A 15,470-nucleotide genomic window follows, 5' to 3' on the forward strand; every position below is an offset into this window, starting at 1 on the left:
TATCATATAATTTCACCATTTAAGATTACTCAAATGGAAAAGTCTGAAAAGGGAAAATCACTCTTAGACTGAGATTACAACTCGTACATGCACCCAGTTACGATGGTTTACAAGGAAAAACAAAGTTGGAAACTACTGATCTGTATAAATGTGACTTTATTGAAACAAATTTAAACATAGCCTATACATAGAAACATATTCGCAGATGCATTAATATGTACACAGATGCACATTAATGATGGCAGGCTCCCACACTGCATTTGTGTTGTACAAATGCTGAAAATCCTCAGTTTGAATTTAGATGTGTTATCTGGTCATGTGACAATAACTGAAAATCCTCAAAAATGACTGTAAAGATGTGAAGAGGAAAGAGTTTTCTTGGACGCTGATCAATAAAGAAAAAGCGTGTCTGCAGAATCTTTTGCCAAACTGTCATGAAGGTTGTGTAACACTGAGTGTCTTACAGAGCAAACACACCTACCCCTCTGGCCCAGGATGGTGTTTACTACCACACTCCCTCTCATGGCCAATCCAGCCACAACATTTGGCCTCTGCTCCTTCATGAACAGCATGAAGGCATTTGGCGGCTTCTTATATGGACGATCGTCCTGCTGGTCTTCTGTAAAGTAAAGTAAGCAGAATAATGGGGTGAAATGCATCCTCGTCTGTGCTGTGTTATACATTTTAGCCATTAAAAAAAAGACTTATTATAATAATATTCATGCTGGCATCTTGGTAGATAAATAACAGACACCTGCAATATAACAACACATTTTATGTAAGGTGTACGTGTTTCGATTATTATCAGACAATCAATCAAATTTTATTTATATAGCACATTTCATACGACAGGCGTAGACTCAATGTGATTCAAATAAAAACAAAAAATAGGCAAAGATCATATATGACAAAAAAAATATAAAATAAGAACATATAAGATAAGATGGTATAATTATTATTATTATTATTAATAATAATAATAATAATAATAATAATAAAAAAATAAAATCACTAATAATACTGAGTTTAAAATATAAGTTTCATCTGTTAACCACACACTAAACACAACTAAAAGCTTGCAAAAAACAATGTGTTTTTAGTCTGCTTTTAAAAGATAAGCTGCAATGGTGTCACCTGTCTACCAGGCTGCATCACTAAGAGCTGGTTTACTGATCTAATTAATTCAGTTGAACTATAAGGTGCACTTGAACTAGACCTAACAACTGTAACTCTGACACAGACTATTAATACTTAAATTGTAAATTTAAGTACAAATAAATTATGTATTTATGCTAACGAAAGACTTAAAAACTGCACAGTCTTCTTCTAAAATGTGTTATTTTTCTATTGGAGTTTTGAACTAGAGCTGCAGGACAAAGTTTTCATGTCCAGAATAGATGTGTGTGTTTTTTTTGACTGTACAGCTGTGACTGTTATGCTACTTTATACTTGTACTCCACTACATGTTGGAGGGAAATATTGTTCTTTTTACTCCAGCACATGATCAGTTACTGATACAGAGTCAAATAGTAACTCTAATCAGCCTATACATTAATATGTATTTTTACTTACCCTACATTAAAATGAACCCCACTTTTACCAGCTGCAACATTAGTGATTCTCACACATTAATGCATCCTAATCATAATCCAATATATATATAATATATAATTCTGAAATTGACCATTTTGCAAAATGAATACTAACATACATTAGCACAAGTAAGACAATGAAATTAGGCGATACCCTAAACTGCCATTTTTCATTACAGGCTACAACGTGAAAAACTAGCTACAGATGAATTAAAATAAATGCACGGACCCTTTTACTTGTAACGGAGTATTTTTACACTGTGGTAAGGGCCTTTTTCACAGCAGCCATTTGGACATGTCATAGCTAGGGGTGTATAAAAATATCGATACACATGAGTATCACGATATTATGTTTTGCGATACTGTAACGATTCTCCAAAACGCTGTATAGATTTTTTAATTAACCTCTTAAAAGTCCCCCGGCCCGCCGGTGACGCAATTCTGTCTTTCAGAGGTTGTAGCAGGCTAATCCATTGGTACCAACCATATCAGACTTGCATGTTGCAAAGGAGGCTAAATAACTCTCCAAAGTTACGCTAAATTTTGGCGAGGAAAAACTGGCATGGCCACTTTGAAAGGGGTTCCTTGACCTCTGACCTCAAGATATGTGAATGAAAATAGATATTATACATATGGTGTATCTTTATACTATGACAGGTTTCCTAAAATTAGATTTGAAAACAAATCGCAATATATCACCTTACTTACAGTATCGCAATATTTTGCAATAAATTGAATCGTTAATCGTAACCTGATATGTATAGTATTGCCAGATTCTTGCCAATACACAGCCCTGGTCATAGTATTTAGTGAGTCACAGCCATTCCAGTGAGCCAGCATGCACAATACAGCCCTGACCCACCTAAATGGAACAGGGCCATAATTAATGTTATTGATTACACCTGTGTTTACCCTGCAATTACCTGTCAAAATAGATGCAAAATGCTACTTTCATCACTGCTTATAATGTCAACTAACCTAAAGTAAAAAAAATATGTAAGATATTCTTCTTGAGTGAAGAAGGAAGGGAAGATCCTGCATGCATTCTGAAGAAAAGAAAAAAATCACAAAATAGTCTCCTAGGATTACTATCTCTTCTCTCATGTGAGCAGGTGTTTGTTATGATCAGTCAGGTCTGTGGTTGTGATTGGCTGCAGCGACTAGAGACCCGCCCCTTTCCTTTAAATAAAGAGGCGTGTTTATCCAGTGGAAAGGCCTCAACACAGATGCTTTCATGTGCTTGCCAGTTCCAGCCTGCAGCAGCCGAAGCAGTGTTTTTTTAAACGTTTTTATACTTGCACAGTGAAAAATGTCTTTTAAAGTAGTGGGCACTTTAACACGCACTCTGTGGACTAGAGGACACAGCAGGACTCCTCCTGTTGCGCGGTCCCACAAAGTAAACAGACTGTCTACAACAACATGCAGCAGGCTGTCTGCCGGAGGAAAGCAAAGCAGTGAGAGAAGTCAGGAACAAAGCTGCAGCTCTGAGTCGGACAAGCCGAGTGGCGACGTGCTGCCATCCTCATCCTCCTCCAGCAAGGAGCCTCCTCCTCCTCCTCACAGTGGTGACAAGAAGCGACCCAAGGAGCCCGTGGGTGCTCCCGGTGTTACTGGTGTGAAGAGACGGTCATACACCTCCACCGCGGCTCCAGCGAAGAAGAGCACCTACCTGTGGGCACGGTACAATGACACCAAGCGGCTGGTTCACGGTAAGCAAGAGGGTCCCTCATTTAGTCCACAAAGTCACCCCGAAATACTGCCATCCACGTCACCATGGCTCTCTCTGCTCAGACATTTTGTTCCCTCGGTGTTGTTTTCATCCTCTTTCAGAGTAGCGTTAGCCAACAGACAGATGGCACAACCATGCTGCTGGTTCCTCCACTCCAAACGCATGTTATCATAAAGTTTAAACAACTGTGTTCTGTTTTAAAATAAAGTTAACAAGTTTATATAACAAAAAAACTAGCTAGACAATAGGTTACATTCTTTTTACTTTATTTGTTTTTACTCAAACAGTTACATAAACATACTTAATTAGATACAAATATGAAGTGAACCAACATTTCCACTTTTTTTTACAATGAAATTGTAGAACACACAAATAGAGCATGGGTGATTTTCACGTGAAATAAGATAAAATAAATAATAATTAAAAAAATTACATTTATAAAAAATAAACAAAAGAAGGGCGTTTTGGGGAAATATACTTTTTCCACTTCTTCCAAATGTCCTCAAATTTAGTTTTATTGAAGCTTCATTGATGAAAGTAATTCTTTCCATTACAAATATTTCATAAATTACATCATACCAGTTCTCTAATGATGGGGTATCTGGTTTAAGCCATTTCTTAGTAATTTCTTTTCTAGCAGCTACACTCAATATTCCAAATAAGTATTTTGTTTTAATATTTGTAGATGTTGAAAGTAGAAGACCAAACAGGAGTATCTAATTCTGTGTAAATCTTAAGCCAAAAAGAATGTACTTTTGGACAGGCCCAAAACAGGTGATAGTGGTGAGCTACCTGGGAGCCACAGTTCCTCCAGCAGCATAGGTTTCATTTTCATATACTTTAAAGTAGTCAGCAATTAGCTACCTTTAGGCTAATTGGCCATTTTGACATGTCATTGCAGGGTAAACACAGGTGTAATTAATCACATTAATTATGCATGCTGGCTCACTGGAGTGGCTGTGACACTAAATGAAACAGGATCATAATTAATTTGATCAATTACACCTGTCTACCCTGCAATCACATGTCAAAATAGCTGCTGTGATTTAAATTTTAAAAAAAGTTGATGAGTTTTCCCATAGTTCCTCTTATGTGTTTTTTAAAAACAACCCTAACGTTGGCTAAAGAAAAACCCTAGCTAGCCTATAGGTTACATTTTGTTATACTTTATTGTAGTGAGAAATGAGCTACTTTAAGCTAATTGGCCCTTTTCACACATCATTGCAGGGTAAACACAGGTGTAACTAATAAGATTAATTATGGCCCAGTTCTATTTAGATGGGCCAGGGCCCTGGTATTGTGCATGCTGGCTCACTGGAATGGCTCTGACACTAAATAGAGCAGGACCATGATTAATTTTTATCAATTACACCTGCAATTTCATGTCTAAATGTCTGCTGTGAAAAGGACCTACTGTGTGTTTTTAAATAAAATTACAAGTCGATAACAATTTTCCCATAGTTCCTCTTATCTGATTTTAAAACAGGCCTAACATTGGCTAATGAAAAACACTATCTAGCCTATAGGTTACATTCTCTTATACGTTAAAGTAGTCAGCAATTGGCTACTTTAGGCTAATGGTGAAAACAAGACTCGTCAAAACAGAGGATATGGTTAGACTTTGTGTGGTCAGCCTGTGAATTTGTGGCTAAATTGTTACACAAATAGTCAGTGGTCATGTCTATAATGTACCCCATCATGGCATGTGATTGGTCCTTGGTTTTCTGCTTGCCGTTTCAAACGGGAAACAACATGGCGGCCTGCTCGTAAACTTTCTGTTATTCTGTCCAAACAATCCACCAGAATCTACTTCTGAAAACATTTTAGAGAGAAATGGGCAATGCCACTGCTGAATCTAGTTTCATTTTAGAACTAGATCGCCTAGTTTGACAGCATGGTATAAGATTCGTGAGCCGGACGCGTTGCACCGAACAGGCTCATTTGCATAAAGGACTGTTCTCGCCTTTTCATTTTGAAAGAGCAACGGCCAATGAGGAAACTCCAACACTCAGCTACCAGTCGTGTAACTTCATCACTGTCAGTGACTCTGCGATCCAGCCAAAAATGGTTGTTCAGGGTAAAGCAGACGCTAATTTAGTATCATGTCATCTAGCTAATGTTACATTTGACAGCAAGTTAAAGGGTTGGCTCATAGAAACATAACAGCTAACTTATTGTTAGGTGGTGCATAAATGTATAAAGTCAAAGGATCAACATAGAGCAAAATGAAATTTGAGTGATTCAACTTTAGAACACCATGAGGTTACTTTGAGTGAGTTTGTTTATTTAACATATAATATTGCAAAGTTACCAATAATATTTAGTTTTCAGAGTTGTTATTCTCTCCATGGGCTCCAGCCCTGCTCTTAGTGTGCTATTACTGTGGGAGAATAAATATTAAGTCTTGTAACAATATCAGTCAGTAATCAGATAATGACTTTATGAGTTACATTACTTTGTAAAAATACTCTACAACTAAAAGCCCTGCATTCAAAATCTTACATAAGTAAAAGTGCACATGCCAAATGAATGTCAAGAGTATCAACAGTGAAAGTACTCATCATGCAGCATAAATTATAATGCCCCCCTGCAAAGTTATTATGATATATTAGTATTACTGATGCATTAACATGCAATCAACATGAACTGTAGGATTGTTAAATTTATGAGAATGTCGCATAATTTATTAACTGACAGTAATTTTTTTTATTTGTACAATTTTAAAATGTATAAGTAGTTTTTAGCTGTCAGATAAATGTGGAGTATAAAGTACAATATTTGTCTCTGAAATGTGTTGGAGTAGAAGTATAAAATGGAAAATACTCATGTAAAGTACAGGTATCTAAATGTTGTATTAGTGCAGTACTTGCATAAATATACTATGTGCTGTTTTATCTTTAATGTGTAATCAATGTACATTTGTTCTGTTGCAAAGCATGTATTCTAAACATGATGTGTTTTGATTAAAGCTGATCATGCACTCTCAGATTGACAAATAATTTCATAGATCTAATGTTTTGAAATGTGACTCGGTGTGGAAGTAGAGACATTTTCATTAGTAGAGTGACTGGGCATGTCTGCTGCCCAGTTGCCGCCCCCATTGAACTGTCCAAGGACAGAAGGCCATGGTCCACTTTCACCTATTTGACCCAGTCCTGTGCTCGTACTCCAAACTGTTTATTCTGTGCCCATGTGTTAGCTGTGTGTCTGTTGTACTTATCAAAGTGTGCAACAGTGGCTAGCAAAACTCATACAATAATGATAATGAAAAGAACCTCCATTACAAGGGGAAATGGATGCTGTGCTCGCACTCGGAGATAAATAAAATGCCCTTAATTTGTAAGGCTGTACAAAATGTATTTTTTTGGATGGACTTAGTTCTGTGGCATCAGTTGACATCCTAGAAGCGCACATTACGCAACCTCCGATGAGCTTGCCAGCCTCACTGGATTGAAAACGGACGTGGAATTACTGCTTTCGTCTCTGTAGAAGTCCATAATCTGCAGAGAATATTACAGATTTTGTTTTTATTTTGCATTGTGAATGCCTAATCCTACCCTTCCTCAAATGAAAATGGTGACTTGTGTTTTGTTCCCTTATCTTGCTCTGTCGTTGTCTGACTTGATCTGCTTTTGACTTGTTTTATTTGAATGCGGGTATCCCATCTGCTCTCAGACCTGATCCCACCGGGTGCGTGCAACCTCCTCAACTCCTCCACCATCTACGCCAACAATGAGGTTGGTCTGGCCGCAGTGGACATCTACGGCTTTGACTATGACTACACGCTGGCTCTGTACTCAAACACGCTCAACACAATGATCTTCAGCACAGCAAGAGACTTCCTAATCGAACACTTCAAGGTGTGTTTTACTGTATAGTTGCATCAAGTATATCGACATCGCAACTGCTTTTAGATTCAGGTTAAGCTTTGTCCCTTTTGTCCTCCTTCTTGACAGTACCCTGAAGGCATCCGCAAATATGATTACATTCCCAACTTCACCGTTCGGGGTCTGCACTATGACATCCAAAAGGTAAGTTCTTTTAAATCCTGTTGCAGGAAGAGTAATGCTTACATTTCTCTGTACAGATAATAACAAGTTTCCCCCTCTGTAGGGTCTTCTGATGAAGATAGATGCCTTCCATTACATTCAGTCAGGAACAGTGTATCGGTAAGGGCTTGATGCTGTTTTGAGTATGTTAAGTTACTCTTATGCCACATTGTTTTTTCTAGTTACTTTATCTACATCCCTGCTGCTGAAGGCAAAATCATCTATCTTTTGTATGATAATGTTTGCATTTATTTATGTTTGATGTTCCCAGGGGACTGAGCCCAGTGCCAGACGAGGAGGTTCTTCAGCTCTATGGGGGGACTTACCATGTACCCCTGGAGCAGGACAGTGGCTTCTATGGAAAGGTGAGGAGGATGTTTTTATACGTCGGTGACAGCTGTTGCCCGAGGTTTTCGGGTTCGTCTGTATGTACTAGGGCTGTCAATCGATTAAAATATTTAATCGCGTGATTGTCCATAGTAAATCGCACATTTTTTTTATCTGTTCAAAATATGTTTATGCAAATGTATGTATATCTTTATTATTGGAAATCCATTAACAACACAAAACAATGACAAATATTGTCCAGAAACCCCCACAGGTACTGCATTTAGCATAAAAATATGCTGAAATCATAATATGGCAAACTGAAGCCCAACAACAGTTGTCGGTGTGCTGACTTGCTCCAAACTGCATGCGACTATCATAAAGTGGGTATTTCTGTAAAGGGGAGGCTTATATGTTATACCCATAGAATCCATTTTCAGGTCAAGGGACCCCTTTTGAAAAGTCTTTCCTTGCCAAATTTTAGCAAGTTTGGAGCCTTAATTAGCCTCCTTTGTGGCAAGCTGGTTGGGTCCAGTAGTTTCCTTAGGGTTTTCTAGTTTCATATGATGCCAGTATCTTCACTCCCGCTTTAAAACTGAGCCTGCTACAACCTACAATCGCAAGTTGCATTAATGCGTTAAATAACTTAATGGTATTCAAACAAATTTGCATTATTATAGCGTTATCTTTGACAGCCCTAGTACGTACATATGCATGTCCGTCCAGACAGTCCATTCTTGTGAACGCAATATCTGAGGAACGCCTGTAGGGAATTTCTTCAAATTTGTTGTTCATATTTCTCAAGTATGAACTGATTAGATTTTGGTGGTCAAAGGTCACTGTGACCTCACAAAATGTGTATTTGGACAGAACTCAAGAATACATATGCTAATTATACAAATTTCACACAATGTTTAACAGTATAAGACGATGAATTGATGACATTTTGGACAGACAAGGATGTAAACTGCAACTTGACTGGGTGGTGGAGGCACACAATCATGAGGCAGTAGATCTAGTTTTAAGTATAGTAGTGTACAGTAATATGAATACAAGTAGATAATCTCTATCAGGTACTTCAGTTGGCTTTAACTGTTGTGTTGAGAGAGCTGCCTGCCATTTCTAAGTTATTGCCCTTAGTATTCAGATATTTTCAGAATGTGTCTTCTCTGTGAAACATGTTTTGGTTTGGATTTAGGTTCTTAACTTTGTGGGCTCAACACATCTGATCTAATCTCATCCTGCCACTCCCGTACAGGGATGTAGTTTGGGATTAAATCTGTCCACAGATATTTCAAGTGTCAGGCTTTGCGTGGCTTAACTGTTACATAAGCCCCAATGTTGCATTTTGTAATCTCATTTGTTCCGTTGTCGTCATGACATGACTCAAGAACTCTGTGTCCAACGGAACAATTTGTTTTTAGATTTGGAAGCTGCACTCAGTCACGGAAAGTAGAAATCTCTATTGAGTCTGACAGCCACAAAGGTTAACCTGACTTGTGTGCTAATTAGGAGCAATTTGGACTGATGTTTTGAATCGGGCTCAAACTGTTTTTCTGTGCTTTTAAGTGTTTTCCTGCAGCAGGAAGTATGCCTCTCCCGTCTAATTCTCCCCGAAAACATTCCTATCCAGAATAGTTTTGCTGTGACTCTTATCTAATTTTGGTACTGTTTTCAGGGTAGCCTCTCAGTGGGCATTGGTTGTAGTGAAACTGGTTCCACTTCCTTATGTGAATAGAAAGTGTTGATTTTACAAGTTCAAAACATTTACTGCAGCCCAAGTAATTATGAAGCATATTTTCTATCACAGGGACCAAAGCTGAAGCAGTTCATGGACATCTTCTCTATTCCCGAGATGACCCTGTTGGCCGCTGCAAATGATTTTTTCATCACCAACGACATCGAATACGATCCAGTTCACCTCTTCAAGGACGTCTCGGTGAGTATGCCCCCTGACTCACGCCGTGTTGAATATTACGCCCTAATGTTTCAAGTTATGGCCTCACACTGAGAAGCATACTGACGCCAGTGTAATTGACCGTTTTCACACACTGTGATTCTACAGCTGGAGGCTCAGGAATCTGCCGAGCTCAGTTAAAGTGTGCAATGGACTCTCGGGAAGAACAATAACTGCTTTTCCTCTTGGTCCTGGGATGCCAGGGTTTTTAGTTACAGGACACTGCAGCTTAATATTGGCTTTGCCTTAAAAAAACGCAAAATGTCAGGTTTTTAAAGTTACTACAAGGAGTTTTTAACTGGTTTTGGAACTGTCAATTTAGTACAGATGCATAAACGAACAAGACCATCAGCGAGAGGATTGGCTATTTCTATATAGTTATTCTTAATGCTTGCCACTGTGTCCGATTCTGGCGAAATCAGACAAAATCCTGCAGGTTTACCAGAAACTCAGACTGCAGCGGACAGACCCAGATCAGGTTTCGTTACTGCCTTCGACCTGCATTCGGAGCCAGGGATGTCATGATGCCAGAAATTTAGTAGTCGATACCAGTGAAATTCCACGATCCTCTATACCCAATTCAATACCACAGTAAATCCCATGTACATCAACATACACTCCTTTATTACCGCCGGCATACTGGGTTTTGCAAACTTATTATTAATCCCTGATGATCCACTTCAAGTTTGTCACCAAAAACTGAATTTGACAAGATTACATTTGAACACATAAAGTTATAATTTACCTTTGCCTAATACTCATTTTTACTGAATACTGGAACATATCATAATTGTAATTTAAAGAAACCTCCGTTAACGTCAGCTGTTAGCTCCGTTATTTAGCCACGCAGGACTGTGCTGCTTACTGGCTGCTAACAGCTAGCGTTACTAGCTTTCCTCCTGTCAATTTCAACATGGATTTGTTGTCAACAATGTAACATTATCAGGGAAATTTTATTTCGTTCCCAGGCCGACGGGACGCCGTTAACCTCGAGCCCTAATCTACGGTACCTGCGGAACTGTAGAGAAATGACAAATCGCATTTTCAGAATTTGGCGGGAGATGGAGAGCTCCGTGCCCGGCATCAGTGGCTCTTTCTCGCAGAGCTTTGCCTCGCTGCTCCACCGGTCCTACCGCTCTCAAAATAAACACAGAATGAAAGTTCCTTGTAGTAACTTTCATCATATTCATATAATGGGCCATTTCTTTCTGAAGGAGTGTAGTTAGGAGCTATCTCTCTGCACCATGAAATCTGTAGATCTAGCATTGTGAAGATATGTTGCCTCTGTCTCTTATTTAATTCTCAGGAAGCAATTGGCATGGTTCACCTGAAAGGCTACATGTACAAATGGGTTATGGAAGATCTCGGTAAGATTTGTTTTTTCCCCCTAAGTTTGTATCAAACGGCACATTACTGCACATAAAATAACATTACAGGAACATTTTGTGCTGTCTTCTTTCCGCTCCATAGATAAGTTCATTCTAAGTGGAGAGGAGACGGATGCTGTTTTGCAGCGATTGGTCAGTCAGGGAAAGAAACTGTTCCTCATTACCAACAGTCCTTTCAGCTTTGTGTAAGTGTTGGCTATCCGTCCGTTATGAGTCCACTCTGACTCCTAATGTTCTGTTGCAATCTGTTATTCTAATGCTTTTTTCTCTCCTGTGTGCAGGGACAAAGGAATGACACACATGGTGGGAAAAAACTGGAGAGACTTCTTTGATGTTGTCATCGTCCAGGCGGACAAACCTCACTTCTTCACTGATTGTATCAAGTGAGTAAATGTTTTGGAGAAAGTGGGGAACAGAACGTTTATCATCTGGTTCAGAGATGTTCTTAAAAATTGTTTATCTCGCATAACAGACCCTTCAGGCGCTTGGATGGTAACGGAGACCTTCAGTGGGACAAGATAAACAGTTTGGACAAAGGACAGATCTACAAACAGGTCTGTATTACTTTTGGCTACATGTTTGACTTCTCTTCTCTGTTCTTCTTCTCTGCAAGCCAAATGTTTCATGTTTGAGCTGTCCCTGTCCCTGTAATCATTAGGCTTATATCATCTCTCTATTTAGGAGCTGTATTTTTACATGTGGTAAATGTTGCATGTTTTTACTTGTTGCTTTCTGTGTGTCTTAATGAACTAAAGAGAATGGAATCATGTGGTTTGTGTTTCAGGGAAACCTGTTTGACTTCCTCAGACTGACAGGCTGGAGAGGTTCAAAGGTTCTTTACTTTGGAGACCATCTCTACAGTGACTTGGCTGTGAGTATCAAAGCACGGTGACGCCATCACTGATGAATCACTGTGTTAAGGATCCACAGTATGACAACTGTTATTGTAATTAGGATGCTTTTTTTCTATGTATTTAATGCACATATCCTAGGTCTGCAGAATTTCCTATCAAAGTGGGAATTTTACGAGAAATGTAATATTTCAGGATTTAAAAAATCCAATTATTCATAGTCCAGGCCCTGTTGAACACTAGGGATGCACCGATCCGATATCGGGCCAATACTGGAGCAACAAACACAACTTTTAACCAGAAGACCGGTGTTTTTGTTTTGTAAGTTACGTTGGTGATGTTTGTGCCGTGTTTTACGTAGTTATATTCCGTTTTTGTACGCATTTTAATTTAATTTACGTACTTATTTCAAGCCCAACCATAAAATTTTTCCTAAACCTAGCTGCGGATGTTACCGTTTTGTTGCGTGGTGTAAAAAATGACACGCGAAAAGGCTAAAATGCGTCCTCACGACACGCGGGATGTTGGTGTATATGTCCTCCCGTCAGCAGCACGCCGGTAGACTGCATAGCTGAGGGGGATAACCACAAACATGCCAGCCTTTTGGAGGTATTTGACCCTTGCTTGCTTTAATAATAAATACCAATTCAGTCAATTTAAATCTTTGCATTTATTTGTTACGTTTTGTTTTACAAAATTAGGAAAGCAATGTTTAAGTCGAGCCTGATGTTGCTTTACACATCAAAAAATGATCCCAGTCACTTCCACTCAGCGAAGCGTACAGCTTATTAATTAAACACTGGTATTGGGACTGAAAAGTCAGATCGGTCCCTAGCAAACACAGACATACACACTGCCAGATGCCCACTGTCTCCACTTGTTGCACAATTCGGAAAATTTCCAATTTAACATTTGGGTGGGGCCAGAGGGGGCTGCAAAGTGAAGATTTCAAACACTAGATGGCAGTACAGACTGCCCGATTGTTTAAAAAATGTACAATCAATGGCATGGATTTCTGTGTAGAAAGTACACAAACATGTTAAAAGAAACTTATGTTATCAGAGTTTTAAAATTAGATTTGAAGTTGGCTAAAGTTGGTGTGCTATTTGGTTCTGTCTGTGTGCAGCAGAGTATCTAAAACCCTTTGGTTTTGACTTGAGGCACTACTGCCACTTCTACTACTGAGAAATGTATTTTGGCCCAAGGTTGTAAAGTAATTTCTAAACCAGCAGCAACACTTAAAAACATATTGTGTAACTAACTGGAAGCTGCTGATTCACTCCTAAAACAAAAACATCAAGAATGGCTGAAACTAAAGACACCTGGTGACCAAACATGTTCCTGCTGAGTATATTTGGTGTTTCTGCTCAGATATATTGAAAGATGAGTAAATATGTGGTTTGAAAGGGTTTTACTGCTTCAAGAATCAAATATCTTGCTGTGGATTAAATTCCCACGTAGTATTCTACTGCTTCTCTCTCGATAAAGTTACAACTTGGTGCACTCTTGCAGGATGCTACAATTCATTATTTACAGGCTGGAGTTTGACCAAGCACTTTCTCTTGTTGTGGTAGGACCTGATGTTGAGACACGGCTGGCGTACAGCAGCCATAGTACCTGAGCTGGAGCAGGAGACCAAAGTGGTGAGCACAGACCGGTACGCTCTGAGCCTCACCTGGCTCCAGGCTTTGACCGGCCTGATGGAGCGCCTGCAGGTGAGATGTCAATCCCAGGAGTGTTTGGAGCTTTTATGGACTCACCGAATAACAGTGCTGACACACCTAATAATGCAAGTCTCAGTCTTAACCAACTCCAATCCAAACATGTAAGCATCACATTGCCAACTTAATGGACGGTAAACCACAATCTTCACTGACACTCATTTCCAGTGGTTTGTCATTTGTTCTGAACTGGTTTGATGACATGTTGACAAACAGGATGTCAAAATATAACTGTTCTCACCCTTGAACTGAGGATCAGATAATTCTTTGCTTTTGTATGTGTAAATATTAGGTTTTCCAAGTTATTTATTTTTTTTAAACAGACTTCAATTTACTCATGGTGTTTCTTTATTATCTTAGATCCATCGGGACCCAGAGTCTAGACTGATTTTTGAAGAATGGCAGAAGGAGAGAGAAGAACTCAGGTGGGTGCCATTATCTTAATCCTTCATGCAATCTTATGCACTTCCCAATGACCCTGCATTCATCACATACAGTATTCATGTATACTGTGGTGCAATAATTAAAGCGTTGGACTTGAGTTCAGTTCTGAGGTGCTTGCACGTAACTTTAGTATTTCAGTTTTATGGTACTTTATTATTTATTGGCAAGAATCTGGCGATATGATGCATATCATGATACATGGGTTACTATTCAATTTATTGTGATACTGTAAGCAAGGCGATATATTGCAATTTTTTTTTTTATCTAATTTAATGCTTCAGTAATAATATTATATTATAACACTGCCAGAGGGAAACCTGCTTGCATAATCAATATTTTTTTATTTTTTTATACTTTTAAGGACAATTCACTTCATTTTGAATGCAAGACTTTCAGTTGTAATTGGGTATTTCTACTTTGTAGTATTGCTACTTTTATATCTGAATACTCCACTTCTTCCACCACTACACATGAATTCATGATGCTTGAAATAATTTTAACTTATACCCTAAACTTTTATGCTGCAGGGCGATGACAAAGAACTTGTTCAACCCTCAGTTCGGCAGCATCTTCCGTACGTGTCACAACCCCACGTACTTCTCCAGACGCCTGTCTCGTTTCTCCGACGTCTACATGGCCTCCATCAGCTGCCTCCTGAATTACGACCTGGAGTACACGTTCTACCCCCGCCGCACCCCTCTGCAGCACGAGGCTCCCCTGTGGATGGACCAACTTTGCACAGGCTGCATGAAGACACCTTTTCTGGAGGAGATGTCTCACATACGATGAGATCTGGTGCTCTCCTCACTGACATTTTTTTAAATTTGTCTTTTAGGCCCAGCGGGTAATTTTCTTTTGAGTTCATTTATGTTGCAAGGTTTTTGTTTTTGTTTTTTTAAGTCAAGAACATGCCACATAACTCTCTCCAAATGGCAAAGCATTGCTGTTCTACACAGTGACCCACTTCCCCAATGAATTCACTAGAGGGTGCTGTCTTGGAGAGCATGCAATTCAAGATTGTCAGCCACTTTAGTTGCTGCTTGTGATGTAAAAATGTGAATACATAGCTGCCAATGCACAATTACAACAAATAAATGAGTCAAATCTGACATAATTTGTGTTGATCTCTTTGTAACCCTCTTACACGGAACACATCCCATTTTCATGTAATAATAGGCAAGTTACCTTAAGATTATTATGAACAGAATTAGTACAGCCTAGCATTGAGACTAATGGTGCCTTCAAATGAAGCTTGTGTTTACAACATGGGAAGTCATGTACACTATGCTTGGCGTTCAAGTGGTTAAGTCGTGATAACACAGCTGTTAAGGCATCTAGAAGCCACGGAGGCTAATAATTTAGCAAGTGGGTAACATAATGCAGGAAATGCAAAGGCATAATGACAGAGGAAA

The 15,470-nt window shown here is 39.0% G+C and overlaps 1 protein-coding gene across 1 annotated transcript; it reads left to right on the forward strand.

The window, feature by feature from the left end:
• The first annotated feature begins 2,786 nt into the window (after window positions 1–2,786).
• nt5dc2 (5'-nucleotidase domain containing 2) lies at window positions 2,787–15,166 on the forward strand. Its single transcript, XM_074643568.1, has 14 exons — window positions 2,787–3,301; window positions 6,997–7,181; window positions 7,278–7,352; window positions 7,435–7,490; window positions 7,642–7,735; window positions 9,508–9,636; window positions 10,961–11,021; window positions 11,125–11,227; window positions 11,324–11,425; window positions 11,515–11,596; window positions 11,827–11,913; window positions 13,468–13,608; window positions 13,975–14,039; window positions 14,586–15,166. Exons 1-14 carry the CDS (start codon window positions 2,902–2,904, stop codon window positions 14,845–14,847), a joined length of 1,842 nt encoding a protein of 613 aa, XP_074499669.1. The 5' UTR covers window positions 2,787–2,901; the 3' UTR covers window positions 14,848–15,166.
• The last annotated feature ends 304 nt before the right edge of the window (window positions 15,167–15,470 follow it).

Source organism: Sebastes fasciatus, chromosome 8 (assembly GCF_043250625.1).
Source record: "Sebastes fasciatus isolate fSebFas1 chromosome 8, fSebFas1.pri, whole genome shotgun sequence".
NCBI classification, from domain to species: Eukaryota; Metazoa; Chordata; class Actinopteri; order Perciformes; family Sebastidae; genus Sebastes; species Sebastes fasciatus.

Bases quoted from the DNA above. Each gene is read 5' to 3' on its own strand.
- nt5dc2 (XM_074643568.1), top strand. From the start codon at position 2,902: ATGTCTTTTAAAGTAGTGGGCACTTTAACACGCACTCTGTGGACTAGA. The intron at 7,353-7,434 runs GTAAGTTCTTTT...CCCCCTCTGTAG, and splicing joins TGCACTATGACATCCAAAAG to GGTCTTCTGATGAAGATAGA. The intron at 7,491-7,641 runs GTAAGGGCTTGA...TGATGTTCCCAG, and splicing joins CAGTCAGGAACAGTGTATCG to GGGACTGAGCCCAGTGCCAG.